This window comes from Agelaius phoeniceus, chromosome 2 (assembly GCF_051311805.1).
Source record: "Agelaius phoeniceus isolate bAgePho1 chromosome 2, bAgePho1.hap1, whole genome shotgun sequence".
Taxonomy (NCBI): Eukaryota; Metazoa; Chordata; class Aves; order Passeriformes; family Icteridae; genus Agelaius; species Agelaius phoeniceus.
In genome coordinates, this window is record NC_135266.1 from 88,532,492 (window position 1) to 88,557,461 (window position 24,970).

The following is a 24,970-nucleotide window of genomic DNA, read 5'->3' on the forward strand; positions in this document are numbered from 1 at the left end:
CCAACTTTCTCTAATAAATCATTATCCTTGCCAAGCCAAGTGATGAAATAAAGTGAAATGTATGTGTTTTTCTTGGCAGACACTATCTTTTATAAGGATTTAAATTTTCCTTCAAGTGTGTCTTTTCTTTTTTTAGACAAAGCAGAGAATTACACCTCTACTCCTTCTCTTTCTCTGTTTTATCCTACCTCAGATGCTTTCATATTCCCTCACAACATTTATTTCTCCACTTCTTTATTTTCTTTGCTCTCCTGCTGTCTCTCATACTGTTTCTCCCTTTATTCCTTTTTTTTTCCTTTTTAATTTGTTCCTTTTACCTTTTCTTGCTAGACCACAGATGAAGAGCATACAATGTTGTTTGGGAGAAATAAAAGAGAGAAATGGCATTTAAAGAAGTTCTTGCACTGAACACATGTCTGTTCTGTCTTTTAAAATTTAGTGTTTCTGAAATGATTTCCCAAGCAGTCTTGTGTAAGGTACTAGTACTAATTCAGGTACTGTTGGCCTTGCAGGGTTCATGTTATCCAAGAGATCCACAACCCCCAGTTCTTCACTTGTCCAGTTCATGCTGGTTATCTTTTATCTCAAGTTGTCTAAGACAAATCCTATGATTTTAGCCTTTATGTCTCTACCTGTTTACAAGGGAATAAAAACACTTTTTTACTTTATATGGAATCAGTTTACATACCTAAGCAAGCTTTTTCACATCCTGCTGCTTAATTATAAATCATTTATCTTGACAGACTTTTGGACAATCTGCAGGTTTCCTGGAAATGCCTCAGCTGATCATGAGGTCCAGCACTTCAGCACCATCTCCTGCTCACAGCAAATCACCTGCACCCTCTCAGTGTTGCTGTGATCTACATTCATGAGATCAGGAGGAGATGCACAGTGCCTCTGACTCTGTCACTGCAGCCTCTTGTGGTGCATCAATGGCTCTACAGCAAGGTAAGAATTCTGTAACATTCACTAGAAAGAGAAAACACAGCCTTAAGACAAGGAATTGCTTTGCTCAGGATCTCAAAATGCACCATAAAAATTGACTTGTGCTACAGTCCGTGTTTTAACATAGGGGAAATTCAGTGCTCTGGACATGGATCTGGTTGTTTAGACTGGAGATCAAAACAGACTGCTGTAAACACACTCCAGTGCTGTGTTCCTCCCATGACATTCAATCCTCCTACGTGAGGCACCTGCTGTCTTAGATTCTCACGCAGACTGAGTTGCCACAATTTTACATGCATTAGATGTCTGCAAATTTACTCTAGCTAAGGATCAAGGAGGTAAAGTTCACTGCCTGAACATTCTTTTGCTTCTGACATGAGCTAAAGCAGCTGTTTCTCACTACATAATTGCCAACTCTGCCAACTCTGAAAGCAGAGCATGAAGGCAACCTCTTTCAGAACAATTAAATACACATCAAGGCCTCTCCTGTGCGGTCCATAAAGGTTTTCCTCTAAAAGATCATCCTCATTTTTCATGGCTATTGCCATAATTTCACCTGAGTTCTTCCATTTATTTCCAGCTTTATTATCTCCTAACGTGTCTCTGCTTTTAAAGTGACATTTTCCCCCATTCCAACTCTTCTTGGAATGATTATAATTAAGAAACTTTGCATACCTGAAATCAGAATAAGTCTGGAACAGAGAACACTTTGGGAATAAGGAAACAAAGAAAGTAAAAAATAGAAAGGGGTTGATTGGTTTCATTGGTAATAAGAGAGCCAATGCTTCCCCTTCTGTGGTTAAAATTACTTCTGTTGGGGAAGGAAGTAGTGGGACCCACACAGAAAAAGACAGATTTGGGAGGAAACCAAGAACAAACTCTTCTATCACATATACAATGCAGAGACACTTCTCAGATTCATTAGAACACCACCCCATTCAGACACCAGTTAAAACTACTGCAGAGCACTGGCTTTAGGACAGAGAGTTACATTTTCATGAGTCAAAACCTGCTTAGGAGATATATTGCTTCATGGGATCATCTGACCAGATGGGGAAAGAAACAGCCAGCTGCTGGGAAGGGTTTGCCTAGACTGGATATCCCCAGGCCTTAAAGAAATGAGTCAAATTCCTCCTGACCAGACATGAAAAGGTTTCTGCCTGCAGATTCATTTTTGAGTCATCACCATCTGGGAGCTCAGTCATATTTTGGTGTTCAGAAAATATCTTGGTGAAGGCTTCCCATCCAAAGGCCTCTTGCAACTCTGAATCACAAGTGACACAGTACTAAAAACATGCATGGAAGTTTAGAATTATTCTTCCTGCATTCTTAACAAAATCTTGTATTACATTCAGTTATTGGTCTTTTCACAGGGCATTTTTCTTTTTTTTTTTTAAGTTTAGCTACCCCCAAAATTTTAAATGCCTACTGAAGAACCAAAGCAGCCCTTAAACAACATCAGATTATTCAACAAACTCATCTGTCTACTATTCATACAAAACCAAAAATCAAGTACTTATGTAAGTGCTCTTCATCCTGAAGGGCAGAACTGTGCTCACAGGCTTGATCTCTACTTTGTTTTTCCCAACTGTTACAAGTGTTCAAAACAAGACTGATAAAAAATATCACCGCACCTCTCCATGCTTATAAGTATGCATATTTTAAATGTCTCTTCATACTTACAATACATAAGACTCTTCTCAGAGCTCAAAATGCAGGCCCCCTGCCTAGAGACTCCACACAGTTGATGTTTGTACTTTCAATTAATCTTGGTTGCTACTGAGTGGAGTATTGCACCACAACACTGAAAGACCAGCTCGGATGTAGTATTAGGGAGAAAAGAAAAAGAGAAAGAAAAGTAACAATTTCCAGTGATCAGAAGTCATCTTTGCTACTGCCCAAAGGCTGTGGTTCACTATTATATCTCAAACCAATGCACTCCACAGACCAATGAGCCTTGCACTGTGCTGTGATCACAAATGACTCGAAGCAAGCACATTTTCTGAGGACTGCTTCAAAAACTTTTCCCTGAAGCTCTGGTCCTCCTGATGGAGTTTGCTACTTGGAGACAGATCAGGACTGACTCGTGTTGATTTGTGGAATCCTGTGAGCTGGCACAGGTACCCAGTGCTGGAGACTAAGAGTTAACAGACAAGATGATCTGGGGTAGGGATCAAATGCTTGCAGGAAGTGAGGAAAGGAAACAAGCTTCCCTGGATTAAAAGAATAAATTTATAAATGTGTCACAAGCTTAATTTACCTGCAGATCCATGGTCTGACTTCCTCACTTGATTTCAGATGTGCCTCATCACAATGGGCCTGCCTGGCAACCACTGGAATATGTCTGACCTTGGTCACCATCACTGGACCCAACACTGACCTGAGGACTGATTTCCATGCTTGACCTCAGACCTTCCTCATCCCTGGAGACTTGCCTAGCAATCTAGACCCTGGATGCTGTGCCAGGTGTGCCCTGCTTGCCTCACTCAGGTGTTGTGGCTGGTCCCTAGCTGTCCTGCTGGCTCTGTTACTGCAGCTGGCTCCTGGCCACCAACCCTCAGGGAGCAGCCACCTCCACTGTGCCCTCACAGTGTCTGTTGTACCACAAAGCAAATTTGGAACTGGGATTCAGTTTATTTTGTTGTTTTTGTGGGGGAAAGGCAGATTCTTGTCAGTTTGTTTTAGTAAAGTAGCTCTTTATTATTGAATATTATGGAAATATGGAATATTTCGCAGCTCACTTGAGCTTTGGGTAGAATTTACTGCTGATGGCCACCATTACTTCTTCACTGTATTTGTCATAACTTTGGTTCCAATTTTGCTTGTTTTCATGCTGTTTGTAAAAAGCCTCTTTTTTTTCAGAAAAGACAAACTTATTGTACTCTTTAACATCTTCCATGAGCTCCTCAGTATTGCTGACAACCATAACCAGCTTTAAAAGTCATGTTCCAGTAGCTCTTCATAGGATTTCAATGTCTTTGGTTCTTTTTCCTTCAAGGACAATTCAACAGGCTGAACTGGTTCCTCATAGCTCCAAAGTAGTGCGGGAGGGATACAGAGCCATTCACATCTTTGAAGTGGTGCTACACTCCCCTTGTTTTAGCAGAGAGAAGCAGGAAGAGTTTTATATGTTGGGTTCCACCAGAGGCCAAGTAGTGCTGCCTGGATCTGTGCACAGGATCTGCAGTGTCTGTGCAAATCTTTTTATCTTATGAGATTATAGGTTATCTTATAGGTTATAGGTGATATAGGTTATCTTATGAGAAGGAGCCATGTAAATCAATCCAGAAACAACTGATATGTAATCTCAACACAATTGTTGCAGAGCCACTGACAGATTACAACTTTACTGTTGGATTCAGAGCCATATGAGGCCAGATGTAATGACTGATTAATAAAAATCCTTCTGACAGAAAGACATGCTTGGAGAAGCAAATGCAGTATGGAAACACAGCACCCACTTTTCATGGAATCGTTTGGGTTGAAAGGGATCTTCAGTGTCATCTAGTCCAAGTCCCCTGCATTGAGCAGGAACATCTTCATCAGATCAGGTTGCTCAGAGTCCCATCCAACCTGATCTTGAATGTTGCCAGGGATGGGGCATCAGTGTGGCTGGTGTGCCACACTGTTTACACTTGGGCCAGCCTCTCTTGAATCAGTTCTACTTGGCTGACAGCAGATATACCACAAGTCAAGCTGCTGTGAATTATTGAGTAGTGGCCTGGGCAGCTGATGAATTTTTCAATTCAAGTGGTACAAAACACCTCTAGTGCTGCATTCAAGTAGAGCTGAAAGAACCTGCCGATCCTACTGAGAAAAGTGCAGTACTTGAACAAAGATTAATTGAAAATAATACTGAGATTTGGCCTTTAGGAGCCTCTTCATCACCCATAACAAACTTCAGTTACACTGGCCTTGTGAATTGTCTTTAAACAGCAGATTTCTTCAATGACAGCAAAATGCTGCTTACAACCAACTCTTCCCCCTTACTACTGCCCTCACTTCCCCACTAATGGAAGCAATCCTATGCCTGCTAACACCAGGGTCTCATTACACAGCAGGTTGCCTATGTGTAAAATCTCCTTTGTCCTGCCTAAACCAGCTACCTGTGCTTCCCTTCTTTCTGCTGCAATTAGCATAAATTCACTCCCACAGCAACAAGATCAATGTGACATGGTACATGTCATTTGGTGGCCAGCCTCCCTTCACTGGGTCTCACATGTCAAATTCAGCAGCAGAATGCTACTTTTGCATACAAGCTCTTGACATTCACAGAAGATTCTTACTCTCTCCAGCAGTCTTCTTGGATGTGGTGGAATTGATCTGCTGATTTGAGGATCTGCATAGCCTTGTAATAGCATTACTGCCTTGTGTACTTCCCTTACAAATATCCATCACAGATACAGACAAAATGTCCTAGTTATTATACTTGCCATGAGATATCTGGACATCTGCCACCATCCTTTCTGGCCTTGGAAAAGTTTCTGGGATGGTTGCTGGCCTGGCAATTGCATCCATCATCTTGATGCAGATGGGAAGCAGCCTCTCTGGGCTGTCCATGTGGTGTACACCAGCAGCTGGTACTGCCAGGATGACGTTCTAGTGGCCAGCTCAGCCCAGGGGGCTGCTGCTGACAGATGGTTCAGAACCAGGCAGAGATGTCAGCCCCCCCAATCCAGCATTCAGGTGAAAAAAGGCAGCAAATTGAAAAGAACTTTTAAATGTGAAGAAAGAGGACAATCACCACAGGTAAACAAACCCATGGCCTCAGAAACAATAAATTTGCATGGCCTCAGAAACAATAAATTAAACTGGATGTAACTGTGTTTTACTGAATCACAGGGAGATCCTGGGATGCTGACAAGGGCTTCAGTCATCTTTGGTGACCCCATGTCTGCTGCTGCTGCAAGCCGATGATAATCAGTTTTTAGTATCAAGCCACTTTAAAGGTGTCTCAGACATGCTTATATGAGAACATGAGAAAGAGATTAATCCCTAATTGAAGGTCTTATCAATATACTTTCTGGGCTAATAAATGGGAAGCTTAATGCAAAGACTTTGCTAGGACATTACATAATTTTGACATTTTCTACACACATGACCACAAAAAGAAAACCCCCAGAAAATCAGGAAAATATGGTTAAGCCATAAATGCAGAAATGCCTCTTTACTCCCCTGCTACAGTTTGGTTTTGGGACCACTTACCAAGCCTGAAGAAAGGAGGTTGCACAGCCTCTTTAATTGTGACTGATATCTGACCAAATGTGCCCTCCTTTGGCACTATGATATATATGAGGCCACACCACAGACTAGAGACTTCCATGGTGGTTTTTTTCAACTTTGAACAACTTTACCACCAAGGCCACTTCTATTTAGGTCATTTCTATTTAGGCCTTTTTTTTACTGGGCATGGAGACATGAAAATAGGATCACATATAAAACCTGCGAGTCTACACTGGTATTTTTTATTTATTACTGATACATAAAGAATAGGCTGGGACTAGTGAGCTTTTAGGCTTTTAGGCTAAGCATTAACATGCTTGCCAAAACCCATAATAGCTGAGCAATTATGAAAGAGCTGGGAGTAACATGAATTTTTGTTGCACCTTGAAAAGGCTGGTCCTCTGTCTTGATGAACTGTCGTCTTCCTTCTCCCTTCTCCCTCAGGCTGTCAGGTCAGTGCCTGTATTTTAACCTTGGATGAGTCCGTGAGCTAAACCTTTACTGACTACAATCAAGTCACCTCCCTGCTTCCACTCTCTCCTCTTCATTGGCATGTATCTTGCTGTCAGGCTATGGCTGAATGATAGCTAAAACTTATAATTGACTTGTTCACATAAAGATGGACGCTGGGTCACACAGTCATAGAATGTAGGGAGAAATCTACAGCATTTCAGTATCAATTATGCATTATATAGCCTGTATATATGCATTATAAGGCCACTTTCACAACAGGCGCTGTGAAATTCTGCGTAACAAGAGGAATTAAAAATTAGGGATTCTAGGGTAACAAAAGTAATTGTGAAAATCTCATGTTACTGAGATTATATTAAGAATACAATGCTGTGGAGGTTACTATTTGCTTTAAAGATCTCTATTCCCATGGTAAAGTCCTTGAAACTGGTCCAGGGACTGCTCCACCCAGAAAACTTCCACTTCATCGGAGAAAGGTTCTGTAGGAACTAAATCAACTCAGAATTACATTCTTCCTGAGGTGAAGCACCTGGAACAAAGCTCACTGATTATTTAACCCTTCAGAAGATAGCTTAGGTGGTTGCTGATCTGCTGATCCCTGTTGAATCTCTGTTGGGGCTGGCCTCCACTGGCAGCAAGAAGCTGAAGAATCCAGCATAAATCCAAGCACATAATGAGCTATCAAGTAGATACACACGGAGATAAAGATAGGCCATAGCTAGTATAAAAACCAAGATTTAGGTAGTTTTCCTTTACGGTCTGTAGGATCTCATTGGATCCTGCTCCCAGCTGGGTAGAGAGGACAGTTCCACAGACAGCTCTTTCTTGATAGGCCATCCCCAGGCTGTAAAGAATGGAGCCAAATTCTTATTCACCTGCTGAGAAAACTTCTGTGCCCACAAGTTCATCTTAGAAGTGTTGTCTTTTGGGATCGTGGACATTTTCTGGTAGTCAGAGAAGAGGTGGGTGAAGGGGTCCCAACCAAACCCTTCTTGCAGCTGATGAAAAACAATATAGTGTACAAACAGTTAAGTTATCATTTCACTGGCATTATTCCTGTGTTACATGCAGTAGAAAATTCCACGGGTTTCTGCAGTGTCTCTCAAAATGAATGCAAATTTAGATGAAAGCATCTAGTCTTTTCAGGCTTCAGAGCATAACTAACAGCACTAAAGTAAAGAAAAATACCTCCCCATTACACTGATCTCCCAAAACAAACAGAGATCAAAGATAGACTAGGAGTAGCCAAAAGTGTCAGTAACTTATTACATAAGCTGCTGCTTTGTGAAAACAGTATCAGAGGGGACACTGACAGAATAGCTGGATAGAAGGGGCACAGGAGAACAAGGAGTATTGAGAAAAGGGGAGGGAGAGATTATGAACAGGGCATGCTTTGCCTAAGAATAAGAACAAAAGGAGTTCATACAGAAAACCTGCTGCTGCAGAATTAGAACTGTTCTTCCATGCCACATTTATTCCAGCAGTCCTGTTAGTAATCAGGCAGGGGATGAGACATCCCAGCCTACAAGCGTGGGTGAGGCAGTGAGGCAGTGGCCAAACTGGTAAGGTAATGTGGGAAAATTTCTTCCCTTAAAACTGTTCCCCTCTGTATAAATATTTTGTTATTGGTTGCACCAAAAATCCCCGGAGGATGACTCTTCAGTTTGACCTTGCAGATGCTTATTTGGGATGTGGAGAAGTCAGGATCAATACTCCTCCAGTAAATATACTTTTCCTCATATGACGTGTGAGAGCTCTCAGACAAGGGAGCTGAGGAACACTCATCTCATAACAGTCAGTAGCTTAAGCATCATAATGGATATCTGCTTTGCAGTTCCCAGTTAAAATCAGGCTGAGTGCTCTCTCCATTAGGCTAATAGTTTCTAGGAGGATTAAGGGAAAGGGGGAATCTCTCTTGCATGCTTCCCAAGAGAATGCACTTTAATCTAGGATAGGGTTCTTGTTTTAGAGTCTCGACCACAGTGAGGGATCCAGTTCTGTGTGCAGGAGGATAGGCTGAGCCCATCCTCTTGCCACTTGCTGGATTACACTGGCTCCACTCAGTGCACTGGATGATATGAACACCCTCCTCTCTGTAAGTTTTTTAAAAGGCCATGTAACTCATCAGGAGACTATTCAAAGCCTGGCTCTTCTTGACACTTTACAGTGCCAAGGTTTTTTGACAACTAGCCCACCGTCCCACAGGAAATCTGCTGTGGATTAAAGAGCTGGGCCCAAGTTTGATCCTCCTTCTCCCATGTTGTATAACAAGAAGCAGTTCCTGTTTCTCTTCCAGGGAGAAAGATTAGTACATTGCACTGAGCTACCTCCCTGAGTGGCTAAGACCAAATCTGACAAAGGAAGGTTTTCAGGAGACCTCAGCTTTAGGCACTCTGCCTCTTTACCTCTCAGGTGCGTTCTGGGCCCAAGAGAAACCCTCTGACAGCATCAAACACATCAAGGCTTCACAGCCACAGTGCTGCTACAGTCAGCAGGCTGCAGACATCCCTCTGACAGAGGCTTCAGTGACTGCACTAGGAACACACACACATTTTCCCTGTTACCTGCAGGTATGTCTCCAGAGCAGTCCACACGTTCCAGTCCTTTAGCTGAGCACCTTTCTTCAGATAGTTTTTTATCCTTTCCTTGCGGCACTGTGGCCTGAGTGCCTGATGGGCCTCATGCCTGGGAATGCCCAGCACCTCCTCATGAACATAGACAGACCAGAGGTTGCATGTGGCCTCTGTGGTGTGAGGGGGGAACTCCCATGCCTGCTGCTGTTGATTGTGTCCCAGCTCATGGATGGGACCCCAAAGACCAGTAGTTTGCATGTGCTCCACGTCTAACATCTCCTTCACTGAATCCAGGTGGCCCATGATGGGGTAGCCAGCATGCATCCAGCCTGCAGGAGAGACAGGAGCAACATGTCATTACATGCTCACCTCAGTGCTTCTCAGATGTAAATGATTATTGTAATTTTTTTTTTCATTTCTCTAGTATCTTTCCTCCATCTCAAAAATAACACTTTTTTTATTACCATGAATGACCAACTTTTCCCAGTGTGATGTAAGGAAATATATCACGTTTCACCCTAACAGATAGTGACCCTTAAACAGTCTAACAAGTAAAGGCAGGACTGAACCATCAGTTAAGTGCAGTTTTGCCTGCTTTTCCTTTTTATATATAAATGTACACTCATGGTTGGACTGAGGTTGAGGTTTTAGGATGAGGGGAAAAGCCTGACCATTGCCCAGAACACACATGAACTCCCACAAGCTGAGCACAGTCGACACCAATGCAACCATGCAATGATGTGACTGAGCATCATGGCACTCCTTGGGTGTGGATACTGCAGGCCTGCACTCCAGTGATCACTGGTGTGGATGCGACACATGGAAAACACGGTCCGTCATGCTTAAGGACTACACATCCTGTCATACTTAAGCCTGTTCTTAACCCTGCAGGATAGCTATTCCATAAACTACCTCCCAGCAGGTTCCTAGGCAAGAAACATGCACTGCAAGGGATTTTACTTCTGCCTCTTTGTTGTCTTCTTCCCTAATTGGTCCTCCTGGAAGATTCCCAAAACTTCATGCAAGAGCAATGCCCCCAAATTCAAATACCTATTGTAGCAAGGTATAAGCAGCCCTTTACACAGAGGGAGCCTGATGAATTAACAGGAATGGCAATCCCCTTCCTGCAGGAACTAGTGAACATAGAACGTGAATGGCCTGGAACTAGTTTCTGCAGGAATCAATGAAGATCTTGAGCTTCCTCTTTTTTAGTAAGAGGGATATATGCAATTAGCAATCACTAGCACCCAAAAAGTTCAGATCCAGAAATGCGAGTGAAACCATTTAGTCCACCCAAGCCAAAAGAAATTTTATGTCTGTAGACTATGATATTTTTAACTGGCATTTGCTCGGCATAGCAAAACCTAACACTCCCAAGATGTGCCACAAATTCTTTCCATTGTAGCTTAGCAAAAGTTTAGGGCATCAGGGTTCATGCCAAGCCATTGTCTCATTGTGGATGATGAATTTAACCATGATGAATTTGTTTTGGTTTTTTTTTTTTAAAAACTGAGCAGAATTTTTATTGCAAAGTTCCATGTTTACTATGTAATTTGATTCTTGAGCAAAGGCACTCAGTTCATAACTGGAAAAGCTGGATTGGGGTAACATCAGCTACAAAAATACACACTCCTGGGCTTTGACAGCAATACTGGATCTGCTTCCAGATGTGTGCCATCATCTCAGGCACACATCTTTTCAGAGTAAGCTTTGCCCACAATAACTTTCGTGGAGCCCACCTCCAGCAAGTAGGCACACAGAGGTTTAAAATTGTCACTGAACACATGAGAACACTCCTGTGGCTGTGCCAGAGAGAAAATAGAAATCAGGTCACTGCTTCCCAGCTGTACTGGCTCTGCAGTGCATTCAGGAGGGAGAATGGATAACTGCATGTGAGCTAAAGCCACTGCAGTCAGCAGCTCTGCTTTGTAACACACCCCAACAGGAGAACAGCTGAGGAGACACCACCAGTTTTGAGAGCAGGGAGGCATCTGCAAAGGTCAGTATGTTTTTCAAGCCCTGCCTTCCCACATTTCCAACCTGACGGAGCAGCTCACAATTATGCAAGGGCCACAGTCATTTAACACCTCACATATGTTCCCAGTCTGGTTTTAGCAAAATAACCTTGAAGGAACAGACACTGCTGCTAGAGGCCACTTGCCTCTTAGCCCTGGAGAAGGCCATATGGCATTGTACCCACCACATGAGATCTGGACATCTGTTACAATCCTCTCTGGCCTTGGGAACTTTGCTGGCACGGCTGCCAATGTGCTTATGGCCACCATGATCTTGTCCCACAGGGTCAGCAGCAGCCGTGGGCTCTCCATGTGGCGGATGCTGTCAGAAGGCACCGTCAGGATGAGATTCTCAACAGCCAGCTCTGCCCAGGGGGCAGGGTAGTGCCGGATACAGGCCTCCCACTGCCTTTCACAGGTCTCCCCTACAGAAACAACACAGAAAATCAGTTGAGCACAATTCTGACTTTTGAGCATGCTCGCAGAGGTCAAGCTCAGAGAAAGAGAGCAGGTCGTGAAAATTTCTTGGAAAACAGTATGTGGTAGTTGCATGACTGTGGGTGGTGGCTGTTACATAGCCAGTCCTCAATCTGTTCTTGGGAAGCCTCCTCAGGCTCTTTAATAGGTAGGGAACAGAAAGGGACTGGCATGTAACAGAGTAGCATAGCAAGAACAGATCCCTGTTTTGTATCAGAAAACAAGAGGCATCAAGTTTCTCCAGTGTCTCATTTCTTTTTGTCCAGCACAGTTGCTGTTTCACGTAACAATGCTGGCTCTGTTCAGTTTGATGAACAGAAGAGAAGAGAAGAGAAGAGAAGAGAAGAGAAGAGAAGAGAAGAGAAGAGAAGAGAAGAGAAGAGAAGAGAAGAGTGCTGGAAACATGGGGAATTCAGCAGAGATGTCTTGCAGGATCTAGAGATGGCCATATGAGGGCACAGTAAAGCAGGCAGAGCACAAAGCATGCTTTGCCGTGCTTCCTCTCCCTAGCACAACAGTTTCCATCAGAAATAACAACTCCAGCTCCCAGAAATGTGGGTGTGGACAAACCCTGCCCATTTTGTGAAAGCTCTTTCACCTACACCCAGCCACGCAGCAGGCTCAGAGTGACTAACACAGAAGCAGAGATTCATAAATTGTAGAATAGTTTGGATGGAAGGGATCTTAAAGGTCATCTGTTTCAACCCTCTTGCTATGACCAGGGGGGACATCTTCAACTAGATCAGGTTGCTCAGAGCCTTGCCCAATTTGACCTTGAATGTTTCAAGGAAAGCATGCATCATCACTTCTTTGAGCAAGTCATTCAGTATCCCACCATCCTCATGGTAAAAAATTTCTTCCTTATACATAATCTGAATCGATCCACAGAGGACAGCATAGTAAGGAAAATAAATCTGAGTTTTCCTAAATCCAAGCATTTCTAAGACCTTTCTAAACAAAGGACCATTTTTCCTTTCAGTCACTGGGACAACGACATCTGTGAGCAGCCCTCAGGCAAAAAGCCCCAAGGTAAACAAACCTACCAAGCTTGAAGAAAGGAGCTCTGACTGCCCCTTCCACCGTGATGGGCACGTTCCCCAGTGAACTCTTTGCTGGTACTACGATGTAAATGAGGCCACCCCAGAGGCAGGAAACGGATTGTTTCTGGCAGGCAACATCACAGGTGCGGATTACCACTGGTGCCCGTTTCAGCTCCTTGGCTCCAGAGAGGTCATCCGTGTGACACCCAACCTGCACCTGGCAAGCAGAAGTGGAGGAACAGCTGGTGAAAGGTGTGCCAGTGTGAGCTGGCACACTGACCTCAGCACCCACCGAGCACTGTCCCTGCAGAGCACGCACACAGAAGCAGCCTTCTGACTCCAGCCTAGTCCCTATCTCCATCTTACAGCTCTTCTCCCAGTATTTCTGGCTCAAGTGCATCCTTCACCAGCAGGTCAGAGTCCTGCAGTGACTTCTTCCACTGCACTGCACTTGCATTGATCATTCCTCCACCCTTCCCCAGCATCAGAGTCACTTCCTATAACATCATTTGGAGAGATGTGGTCGTGACTGGCTTCTTTTATTGTGCCTCTTCCTTAGAGCTCTTGTAATAAAACAGACAGCATGTGGCTGCAGGATCAGACAGAAGCACCTGAGTTAACTATTCATTTCAGCTGCTTCAGGGAGGTGACTGCAAAAAATATCCAAGCAGGTAAGCATTTGCTTCTCTTCTATTTTGCAGAGAACAAGATTCCAAGTAACAGTGTCTGTCTCATCTGGATACATCTACATGAGCAGCAGTGACACCACTGTCAAAGGAATTTATGAGAGATCTCGAGAGAAGGAATCAAGTTTGGTTCATAGAAGGGCCCAAGTACTTATCCTGGACCTGAAAATCATCTTGATCAGGTTTTTTTGCACCATAACAGAACAAAAACCAACAGCCGTCAAGCAGCAGCCACACTCAATTATCCCGCCAGCACACAGAGTGGGAGGAAGGCAAAAGAAAAGAGAAAGGACACAAGATGAAGAAATAATGACAAAGCATTTGAAGTGCCACAGGGTGGCAGCAGTAGGAAAGGGCGGGAAAGGTTAGAAAAAGCCATTAAGGAGAAAACCCGTCCCCTGCTATTTTTGAGTTCTAACCCGACAAATACACCGGCGTAAACCAACGCCAAGCAGATAGAGTTTACCTTCAGGCCAGCACCGACCACCAGGCAAGGGCACGTTATCACTGCTGTGTGCCCTTCGGGCAGATAGAGTCCTGTGCTCCTCCAGGCTGTCTTTCCTAAAATGTAACAGAACACAGTCCTGAACAGTTAAGCACTTCTTTGTCCCGACCATTACAGATCCTGGAGATTTCAAGTTGCAACAGGAGAATAATCTTCCATCCTTTCCTTTTCCCTTGCCCTACACTCACAGAACTATCTCGCATTTACCCAACTTGTCAGAAATACAGTTTCAAAGAAATGAACAAAATCATCACGCCATTAGCAAGCAAGCCCATCCAGATTTACAGTTCTGGAAATGCCAAGTTTAAATGTGCTTAGTAGTATCTTCTAAAAATGAGAAGGAAAAAAAAAGAGAAAGTAAGTAAAAATCGCAACACTTCCTACACTCAGACCCTCTTCTCCTCAAGACCTCATAAGAGGTGCCAGCTATGGTGGGATTACACAATTGAAGTTGTAATGATCATAAAACATTTCCCAAATAACAGACTGACAGTGGCATCACGTTTTTCCTTAGTGACTGGTCCAGCACAAACTGGAGTCACAGGAATTATCATTTCTTGCTGACTGAAGTGATGAGAAAACCTCAAGAGACCATTCTGTGCTAGGTGTACCTGCAAGAAGGGTACCACTACAATTCAGCATGTTTCTAGACAGTCTTCCCATGGAAATGCAAGTCTCCTTAGAAAAAAAATCTCTTTAAACACTTGCAATTTACAGAATTTACAGTGCAAAACTGATCCATCTCTACTGTACTTATCAGGCAGATCCCACTCCCTAGTTCTGACATAAAGTTTAATGAGGCATATTTCAATCCAAACACCCAAAGTCCTAAAAAGAGCTGAACTGTCATTAAGCACCCAACTTACAACCTTTCCTGTCATCCATGAAAGCAGAACCAGTTTTGTCAAGCAAAACCTAATCCAATGAAAAATGCAAATTAGACTATATCACAGTGTGTTACCAGTTCATCTCAGTTTTGCTGAATTTGTACCAAAGGCAGTTTTGAAATGGTGGTCAGGGTTTGCTAGCTTTTCTTTCCTTTTCATTTATGTGAAATGACACAAATTCTGAGTATTTTCTGCTTTTGTCCTGACTCATTATTAAAACCAGTGAGAAGTTATTCTACAACTTTTCTCTCTGCACAGCCACTGCACTCAGATATTGCCATTCCAGAACAGCCTCCTTTATCTCATTGTAACGATTTGGAAACAACTCCTCTAAATCATATTCTAATTAAAAAAACTCTGTCCAGGGGAATTAAATTCCTAGTGGTATTTAACCCAGAGTTTAAACATATCAGTTGTAAGCAGGAATCTCAGCAAACTGGTACAGATACAAGACCTAAGCTTAGACAAATAATTTATGGTGTATTTACTGAATACTTTGGCTTCAGTGGTTGTGTCACCCCAAGAAGTTCCCACCATACTTCCAGCCTCTTTCACCCCCAAAACCAGATCTTCCCTCCATTGTGCTGATACACCAAGCTGTGGGACTGTGCTATAACTCAGGCTGAAATTACCTAGATAACAAATAAACTTTTTGTTTCTAACTCCCACCTCTTCATAGGATGGCTCCATAGACGGCTATATCAGCACAACTATGGGAACAGCAACTTGCACTGTGGAGTCCAGGGTTTCTCAGAGAAGCTTTCTTGCCAAAACCATTCTGCCATGCAAGTGCCCTGCAGTGCCACTTGTTGGGAGTTCTTCTCCAGCCAGTGCCTGTGCACCAACAGGGAGGAAGCAGGACTTCCATGGAGTGTTTCAGTTGCTAGAATCAGGGCTGGCCACAAAAGGAGCCTGTCTGCCACTGCACTGAGCTCAGTCTCCTCTGAAGGCCAAGGGGAAATTGCACATCTGTGCCCATGTTCAGGCATACACGGACACAGGCACACTGAGGGCAGGCACCCCAGTGATCCCAGCAGCAGGATGCCTTGAGAGGAAGAGAGATAATTCCTCACCTGGGTTTGTGCCATCGATTTCCACAGTGACAGGGAAGGCACAGACCCCAGCAGCAGATTTCTGCACCAGGGCAGCGCTGTCTGTCATGGTGAGGGACAGCTCAGTCGCCATGCACAGAAGCACTGCCTCTTTGGAGTTGCTCTTGACCGGGCACTGCCTGCTGACCTGCGGGATCCCAGTCCTCTTGAGCACTTTGGTCAGGATGCGGTGCAGCGAGGCGTATGCCGGGCAGTCGTGGGCTGGGATGTGCAGGAAGGCAGCGCAGTCCTGTGCCAGGGGGTGCAGCCAGCCCTTCAGGGGCTCCGTGAGCTCCTGATGTCCCTGCAGCTGCGTGCTGAAGAGCAGGAGTGCCCTGCGGAAGTGGTAGTGCTCCCCCGGCCCCAGGGCTGGGTACTTGGCTGCCTGGCCACTCTGCCCCAGGATGCTCACCCCAAAGCGGTTCAGGATCCTGTTGCCAGGATATTTTGCCACAGCAGCTTTGCCAGAGTTCTGGGAAGCCCAGTACCAGGCCTGGCCCCCCACCAGCAGGCCACCTCCCTCTGCCACGAAAGCGTGGATCCTCTCGGCTTCTTTGTCACCGTAAGAAGTGCAGCAGTACACGCTGATGTCACCTGCCAGCTGTGACACCTGCGACTTCACCTCTGCCTGAGACAGCAGGCTACACAGCTTCTTCAGGCTGGGATCCACCCCCACCAGCCCCTTCCTGCCGGCATCCAGCCAGGAGACAGCATTGAGCAGGAATCTGGCCAGCTTTGGGGAGAACAGTTGGCCCTCATGGGTGGCCACCACCACACGGCCGCGGCCGTAGCGTGCGGCAGCCAAGAGGCAGCGCTGGGAGCTGTCCAGGCACAGCGGGAAGGACAGGGCTCCATGCACCAGCAAGGTGGAGGGGATGCCCCCCGTCACCAAATCCAGCTCTGGCACACCGTGCAGGAGAAACTCGGCATCACGGCTCAGGTTGGCCTGGTGCCTGCAGAACCAAGAGAGGTCCAGGTTAGCCCCCAGCCCAGAACCCTTGGCACAAAATGACTGGAGCCATAGCTGAAACTTAAGGAGTTCTCTTCTTGATTTCACAGTGTCCTAGGTGGACTATATGATGCTTTTATCCCCAGTTGTCTTGTTCTGTTTTTGCTGAATAATAAGCTTTGCACCTTTAGGACTTGTTGCAGAGAGTGAAGGGGGAGAGAAGAAGCAGCAGTTTGTTTTCAGACACTGCACTCACTCCTCCACCTTCCTGCCCCTGGACTGTGTTGTCTGCGGATGGACAGACAGCAGGAGAGAGCTCTCCATTGTTTTAGTTAGTTTTGGCTAGCTGAGGCAAAGAAGTTCCCTGGACTGTGGGGTATTTTTCCATTTTCTTTGGACCTGTTCAAACCTGCTCTGGCCTGAACACCAGCAGGGCACCGGCAGCTCACACCTGGGGCCCACCGGGCCGGGCCTGGGCCGCGCCATTTCCAGGGCCTGTGGGACTGAGAAGAGACTGAGTGAGCTGAGCTGCAACCCGGGAAGGGGACTTTTCTGAGTTTGTCATCTCTTTTGGAGCAGCAAGGGGTTTTATTGTTTAACATTGTTTAGGCTTTATTCTTTAATAAACAGGTTTTTTCCACTTTTCTCCAAGGTGGTATTTCCTCCCAAACCAGTTGGGGCAGAGGGACCAATTGAATCTGCTTTCCTTGAGGGGCCCCTTTGGGGGTTCTCTCCAAAATTTGCCCTGAACCAGGACACACAGAATATTCTGAGTTGGAAGCATCACTGAGTCCAGCTCTTAAGTGAGTGGTCCATACAGGGATCAAACACCCCTCCTTGACACTATTTGTAGCACCATGTTCTAACCAACTGAGCTATTCCTGGTGGCCATCCTTGCCTCTTCTTTCTCCTTCATCCCAGGACATCATGCTGTCAGTTCTTCCGTTTAAAAAAAAATTTAAAAAATCCATCAATGCCTCGTTTTTCTCCTTTTAAAGCCTCAGTTGTTACAGTCAAGGAAATCTGTAGGAATCTCAGCCCTCATTTAAAAATTGGAATAAATAGGTTAAAAGGAAGCTTCTAGACCTCTGTCTTTGAAGAGCCACTTGAAAATCTAAATACATTGCAGAAATTAAAAAATCCCTTCAGACTCTTCATGTTTTTTTAAACTGCAGATTTCAACTGCACATAATGTGGGAATCAGCATATCTCCTCTAAGAGAAACTTCCTCTATTTGCCCCACCCTAGGCTTAATGAACTAGGCAAGCCCAAAAGATTTCTGTGCTTTTCCCAAGCTCTGCCACTGCTGAGAGCTGAAGAAAGGAGTGCTAGGACAGATGGGCTACACAGACAGGCAGACACACAGCTAGACAAATCATGAATGACTGGAAATTGAATTAGAGCCTTAACACATATTCCTCACACTACCTCACATTGTCAGTGTCCACAATAAAAAGAGATTAGGCTGTGCAAGGCTCTCTTATCTCTGCTATTGTCATATAACTCCTATGTGTCACTGTGGAGAAAGACATGCTGAATTACTCTCATTTGCTTTGTGCACACTTTCCCCTGGTTCTGCCAAACAGTTTTCCCCCAACACCTGTGAAGGATATGTTGTTACATGGCCATTGTTGCCAACTCAGTGAGAATAAATGATGCTGCCCTTCCTCATGCCCATAGGACAGGAATTAAATCTGCAGCTCTTCTTTGGTTATTACTTTACTGAGACCCTTTGTCACACAGAGCATGTGTCCAGGCATATGGCACAGCTCCTGTCTCAGACTGAAGCCTGATTCTCCGCACACAAATCTGGCAAGACCCAGATGTACAGATGTTACACAGAAATTGGAGATCTAAATTTCTCCCTGGCACTGGATTCAAACAAAACCCCCACAAAAACAACCTAAACAAGGTGTAATTCACCTTTAGTTACCATTTGAAGTCTTGTTAATTGTGATGTAATTTTTCTCTTTGAATTCCCCACCCCTTTCCCACTTCCATGCCCTGTGCATGAAGCAGTGGGAACATGCTTGTGCAGTGCAGGTGGTAACAAGAAGCAACCAGCAAATTTTAATTAAGCAGCCTGATTTGTTAGCTGTGCCCTAAGCATTTCACTGAATTAACAGCAGAGCTTTCTACCACCTTTACCAGAAAAAAACAGAAAGTATCAGATCCCATTAATTGTTTGAAAATATTAGAAATTTAGCATTCTACATCCACAAGGAAAAGGCTGTGAAGGAAAGACTCGCTGGGAGTTTTATTGTAATTGCTGTGGCTGTCACTACAGTGAAATGAAGCTGCCATGCAGAGGAAGCGCAGCAGCACTAATGCTCCTTGGAGAACCTGCTGTGCCTTATGTAACTTAGCAGAAAGTGGCAGGAGAAAGAGCCTGCCATAGCCACTGGCAAGGGGAGGAAGAGAGCAGGGCAACATCCAGGTCTCCAATGCCTGGTCAATTGTGCAATATGAGCCCTGAGTTTTACACCTGATAATCCAGAACCCAAAGAGCCAGGCTGGAATCCCAAACAAACTGAGATTTCTTGCCCACAGCCTGTTTCAGAAGCTGAGAAGGGAGGCGGCACCCAGCCTCAGCTCCAGGAGCTTACCTGCAGAGGTAAATTCCTGCAAGGAACAAGCTAAACAGGTTTGGCAGATGTCAGCCAGAGGCTGGCCTAGAGAGCTGTCCTGCTGCTTCATCTCCAGCATGGTTTACAGCTGTGGGAAAGTTGCCCTGAATGTAGGGATGTGTGGGGAAAGGGAGAGGAGTTCTTCCTCCTGCCCCTGTTTTGCTGCATTTCACTCAGGTACACTTGATCAAGCAGGCTGTTCTAAAAGATGCCTCCTCTCATTTCCTTCTCTGAGCATGGATTCCCTGGGCCTGGTTCTGCTGCCCTGGAAGCAGTTGAAGACAGCATTCTTTCCAATTGCAAAGAATGGTCCTCTTTAAATTGGAAGGCAACAATTCCATGCTGGTTATTAAAGAACCAGCATTTACCATCACCCTCACCTCTCACCTCCCAAAACTTCTACAAACAACTCACCCACATAACCTAATTGGTGGTTTAAAGAGAGGGCAACTCAGGTACTCACGGGACAACCAATGGGATCTTGGGAATCTTCTTGGCCACTTTGAAGACACCTTTTTCCACAGTGTTTCCTGTGAAGTACACGCCAGCCACGCTGGTCACCTGGTTCCCAGGGAATTCAAAGAGCACCTTCTCCTTGCCGTGTTGACTCGCCCAGTACCAGGCTTGGCCTCCAACAAGCAGCCCCCCACCCCCTTTGACAAAGTCCACGATGCCTCTGGCCTGGGAGCTGTCATAGGCGTCCATACAGAACACCCCCATGGACGGGCTGGGCTCTGCCTCCACCTGCACTCGGGTGCCAGCCTCGAGCAGCACCTGGGACAGGGAATCCAACCGAGGATGAACCCCAACCAGGGCCTCTGGGCAAGGCTTGAGCCACCTCGTGGCATTCCTGAGGAACTGGGAGAACTTGGGGCTCTTCAGGATTCCTTCATGGGAAACGACCACCATCCGGCCCTTCCCGTACTGTGAGACCGCAATCAGGACCTGCTTCTTAGTGCTCAGGAGCACAGGGTAGGCGTCCTCTCCAACAAGGAGCAGCTCACAGGGAACAAAACCTCCAGTGAAGTCCCATGGCCCGACACCATCCACTAACTGCTCGTAGGTGGCACAGGGTTTCATCTCCAGGACACTCCTGTCTGGTGGAGAGAACAGCAACCTCCATTATAGTGAAGTTCAGCAAAAAGGAAAACTGTAACAACCCCCTGGACCAATTTTTTTGTTGGCTAGTAGGAACTCCAAACAAAGAGGACTCAGATTTGTGGATACAACTTTTTTGGGGATTTGGTTTGTTTGTCATTTTGTCTGTTTGTTCACTTGTTTTAGCTTTGTCATCACACTATTTACATATTTAAATAGAAGTGACAAGTATACCATGATTATGGAGACAAAAATGACTGTTTCAACAAATTCTGCTATGCACCATGGAGGAAAACAGGGAAATAAAGGTATTCACTGTCCCATTAACAATTTATTTGAAGAGGGAGAGTGCCAGAGGCTCCAGGAAGTCTACTAGGAACTTGTATGGTAGAGGTGGTTTACACAGGAACAGCCAGAAAATGAAAAAGCTGTATCAACACAATGCACAATATAATTCAAACGTGCCGTTCACATTTTAGCTCCCAATTGGATAGGTACAGAGCTACGTGCTGCTGCTGCAACATGTTGTACTTTTCTACCTCCATTTAGGCCTGTGCTTAGTATTGGGAGGTGCTGTGAGGGAAAGTCAGCAAAAATGATGGAGATGACCAGCTTCCCTGCAATAACTGTGAGTTTAAAGCACATAGTACCCATGAGAGCATGTCTGGGCACAGGAGATTAATGACCTAGCTCCCTGATCCAAACTGTTTTAAATCTCAATAAAATAATTTCTCTTTCCCATAGCTTTGTTTCATCTGCTTTCCCACCTGTGAAGTAAGGAGAGTGTACTGACCTCGATGCCAAGCCCTTTGAGGTCTGTGAGTGACACTGCTCTCTTAAGGCTCCCTCGGTTTGAAAGTCTGGCTTCGCTTTGTCCTGAAGTTGTCTTCTGCTGATCTGGGATAGCTGTGGCTGTGCAAACAGGAAGGCTTTGAGGTATGAGACTCTGACCCAGCCCCACCCAGCTTGTGTCATTCAGGATTCAGAAGAGTGACTGAGCACAACACCTACAGCAAGGGAAGGAGCTGCTCTGAAGGGGCGTGGACCTTTCCCTGGCAGCATCCCGTGCCAACACCAGGCTTCACACACACTTCACAATTGGCTACCCTGAAAGCAAACCCTTGTCATCCAAACACAGGAAAATGGCAAGTCCTAGAGAAGCTGCATCCTTGATCTGGATTTTGTCAGAAGCCCCAGGATGCTTAGAAACAGCAACCTGATCTAGAATGACAGTATCACTTATCCTCTCTGGTCATGCCTGGAAGTGCTGTTTTTCACCAAAACTATCATAGGACTCCTCTATTGTCTTGCATATGATTCATGAGTCAAAGCTGATTCATGAGTCAATTTAACATGGGATTAACATGGGATAAAAACCACAATGCCCAGTAACAAAGTGCTTGATTGCTGCCTTAGTATGAATCCCAGCTTTTTATTGCTGGGTTCAAAGAAGCCCTACATGTAAAGGCAAACACAAGGTCTAAGTGCTTTAGGGTATTTTACTACAAATCATGCAGCAAAGCAGTAATGCAGCCTTGGAAAATACTGAAGGGTGTTTTGGTGATTTCTGTGGATTTGATACTAATGTACCTATACTGACACACTGACCATGGTGCAAGGGAGAGGAAAAGCGGTTGGATAGTTTCAGCAACGCATATGAAGCTATAGAATCATAACTACTGAATGGTTTGGGTTGGAAAAGGACTTAAAAGAACATCTAGTTTCAAACCTTTTGCCATGGGCAGGGACACCTTCCACTAGACTAGGTGCTCAAAGCCCCATTCAACCTGGCATTGAACTTTTCCAGGCATGGGGTATCCACAGCTTCTCTGGGCAACCTGTGCCAGTGTCCTACCATCCTCAGTAGAGAAATTCTTCCTAACGTCTAATCTAAACCTGCCCTTTTTCAAGGCCTTCCCCCTTGTCCTGTCACTGCATGCCCTCGTAAAAAGTCCCTCTCTAGCTCTCTTGTAGCCCCTTTTAGGTACTGGAAGGGGCTCTAAGGTGCTCCTGGAGCCTTCTCCAGTCTGAACAACCCCAACTCTCTCAGCCTGTCTCCATAGGAGAGGTGCTCCAGCCCTCTGATCATCTCAGTGGCCTCCTCTGGACTTGTTCCAAGAGGTCTGTTTTCCTTCTACTAGGAAACCCAGAGCTGGATGCATCACCCCAGGTAGGATCTCACAAGAGCAGAGGAGCAGAATCCCCTCCCTTGCCCTGCTGTTCATGCTGCTCTGGATGCAGCCCAAGGCACAGTTGGTTTTCTAGGCTGTGAATGTACATTGCCAGGTCATGTCAGACTTCTGGTCAAACCAACACCCTCAAGTCCTCCTTGGCAGGGCTGCTCTCAATTAATTCTCCACCCAGGCTGTATTTGTGCTTGGGATTGTCCCTCAGTCATTCTACATGGGGACAAACCACAGGACTAGGTTTGATGTAAAATCAGCAAACTTCTTAGCTCCCACCTTTCTTATCACAGGATCTGAAAGCTAACATCCTACGCTCTCAACCTAGGAACACTCCTGCTCCCTGGCATTTATCCAGAACAAGGAGTGGCTATTTTGGAAAGGATGTTAACTCTCTTGACTGAAAGCAATTGAGACCATATAACAGAATTCCCAATTCCTATGTAATCACAATTTCTCCATTTAAATTGTGTGAAGCATTTCAGAGTGGAGGGAAGAAGTGCACATATTAGACCCCGAGCAGACACAACTACAGATGATCTCCTCTATCTAGAGAGAGAAGGGAGAAAACTCAGCAGGAACAGAGAACATACATGTCTAACAAGAATTGAAGGAAGCTGCAGAAGACTGAGCTGGCTGGCTGTCTCTCACATCAATTAGGAGGAAACAACCACTAGACCTGGGCCCATACAGAAGGAAGATCTTGGCTCCTAGCTGCATCCCCTCTGAATGTGGAAGCAAAAATTCTCCATGACAGTGTCTCAAGACAAAGATTCTGAATTCCTTGTCTTCCCTCCTGCACCTTCCACCTCTCACCTCCAGAGAGTTCCTCCTCCCTGTAGAGCTGAGAATACTGTGAGAGTAGGTATTGAAGCAAACATTTATAAACCCTGCCAGAGGACTAAATCTATCCCAGTCTTTTTTCTGTCTCTGGAAAAGGGACAAAAATGTGATGGGAAGTTAATGGGATTTCATTAAATGCAAACTTAAGATTCCATCATCTGCTGTCCAAAAGCCACCACACACAGGCAAAAGAGATATGATTCAAAGGAAGGCATACCCCTTGGTCTACTCAGGAAGAGTATCTGTGAGACAGAGGACCTGGGCGAGTTCTGAGGGTGAATATGGGAATAGATTTTGTGTTTTAAGTGGTCAGCCGCTTTTGGGCAAGTCTTCAAGGTCCCCACAAAATACGGGAGGACTTCCATGAGTAAAAATTATGGGATTGTGCAGTATCGGTGAAGTATAGGACAAAAGAGGCAAGACAGGCACTGAGATGTCTCACCTGTTAACAACAGGTAAGCCTAAGTGAGTGGGACACACCATTTCTAGGGATGTGGCTGTTCTTCCTCATAGGGTGAGCCCATGGGTTTTCCAGTCTTTCCTCCATTTCAGATTTTCAATCTAGCTGTCTGCACAGTAACTAAGAATCAGCAATACTGCAAAGTCTGTAAGCAGTAAGGAATTGGTGGACTCTTGCTTCTTCCCATCTTTATCAAGAAATTGAGCAAGGAGAGGAATTATGATGTTCGGCATTTGCTGAAGACACAAAAATACTTATTTTCATTGTCTGTTCATCAGCAACAAGGTTTTAAACTGAAAGAGGGTTGATTTGGATTTCCCAGATTTGGCTATAAGGAAGAAATTTTTTATGGTAACAGTAATGAGACACTGTAACAGTCCACACATCCAATCTGACCTTCTTCTGACACAGCCAGAGGAAAGGGATGGGGAAGGGGGAGGAAGCTGAGCAAGAAAACTTGCATGGGAAACACAAAATTAGGAAAAAATACATTAAGAAAACCTTTCTAGAGTTACATAATAAAAGTAGAAAAAACAAAGTTAAATATGTCTAAAAGAAGGAGAGACAAAGAAAAAGTAGATTAGGTTGCAAATTAATGAGAACTCTAAAATTAGATCAAGATAGCAATCACCAAAGGAAGCTACTGCAGGTATTTATTTTTAACAATGACAGGCCTAAGAATTATTAGGAAACATACTGAAAATTGATAAAGTCTAAAAAATGTATTTTTTAGTAAAAGTGCTACAGAATCAATTAGGCAATTACCATGTGTTATTTGTATTATTTTCATGTGGCACTTCAGAGCAATAGATTGTAAAACATTACAATTTCCAAGCCTAGTAAAATGTTGCAGTGGTCTGAGGAAAAAAACAACATGAATTGCCCATCCTTTCTGGT

General features: G+C 44.8%; 1 protein-coding gene across 6 annotated transcripts in view; it reads right to left on the reverse strand.

Moving 5' to 3' along the window:
• The window catches only part of TCAF2 (TRPM8 channel associated factor 2), a 31,712-nt gene that overhangs the window by 1,906 nt on the left and 4,836 nt on the right, over window positions 1-24,970 (reverse strand). For 3 of the 6 annotated variants that reach the window (XM_077174140.1, XM_054627913.2, XM_077174137.1), the window contains 8 exons: window positions 21,381-21,499; window positions 19,953-20,586; window positions 15,896-16,866; window positions 13,897-13,991; window positions 12,748-12,961; window positions 11,413-11,652; window positions 9,204-9,541; window positions 6,392-7,637 (listed from right to left, as the gene is read on the reverse strand). In XM_077174140.1, coding sequence (XP_077030255.1) covers window positions 7,392-7,637; window positions 9,204-9,541; window positions 11,413-11,652; window positions 12,748-12,961; window positions 13,897-13,991; window positions 15,896-16,866; window positions 19,953-20,569 — 2,721 coding nt within the window. In that variant the 5' untranslated portion in view covers window positions 20,570-20,586; window positions 21,381-21,499 and the 3' untranslated portion in view covers window positions 6,392-7,391. Of the gene's footprint in view, window positions 1-688; window positions 970-4,560; window positions 5,849-6,391; window positions 7,638-9,203; window positions 9,542-11,412; window positions 11,653-12,747; window positions 12,962-13,896; window positions 13,992-15,895; window positions 16,867-19,952; window positions 20,587-21,380; window positions 21,500-24,970 lie in introns of those variants that run through there. The other 3 variants (XM_077174141.1, XM_077174138.1, XM_077174139.1) reach the window with 3 other exon arrangements.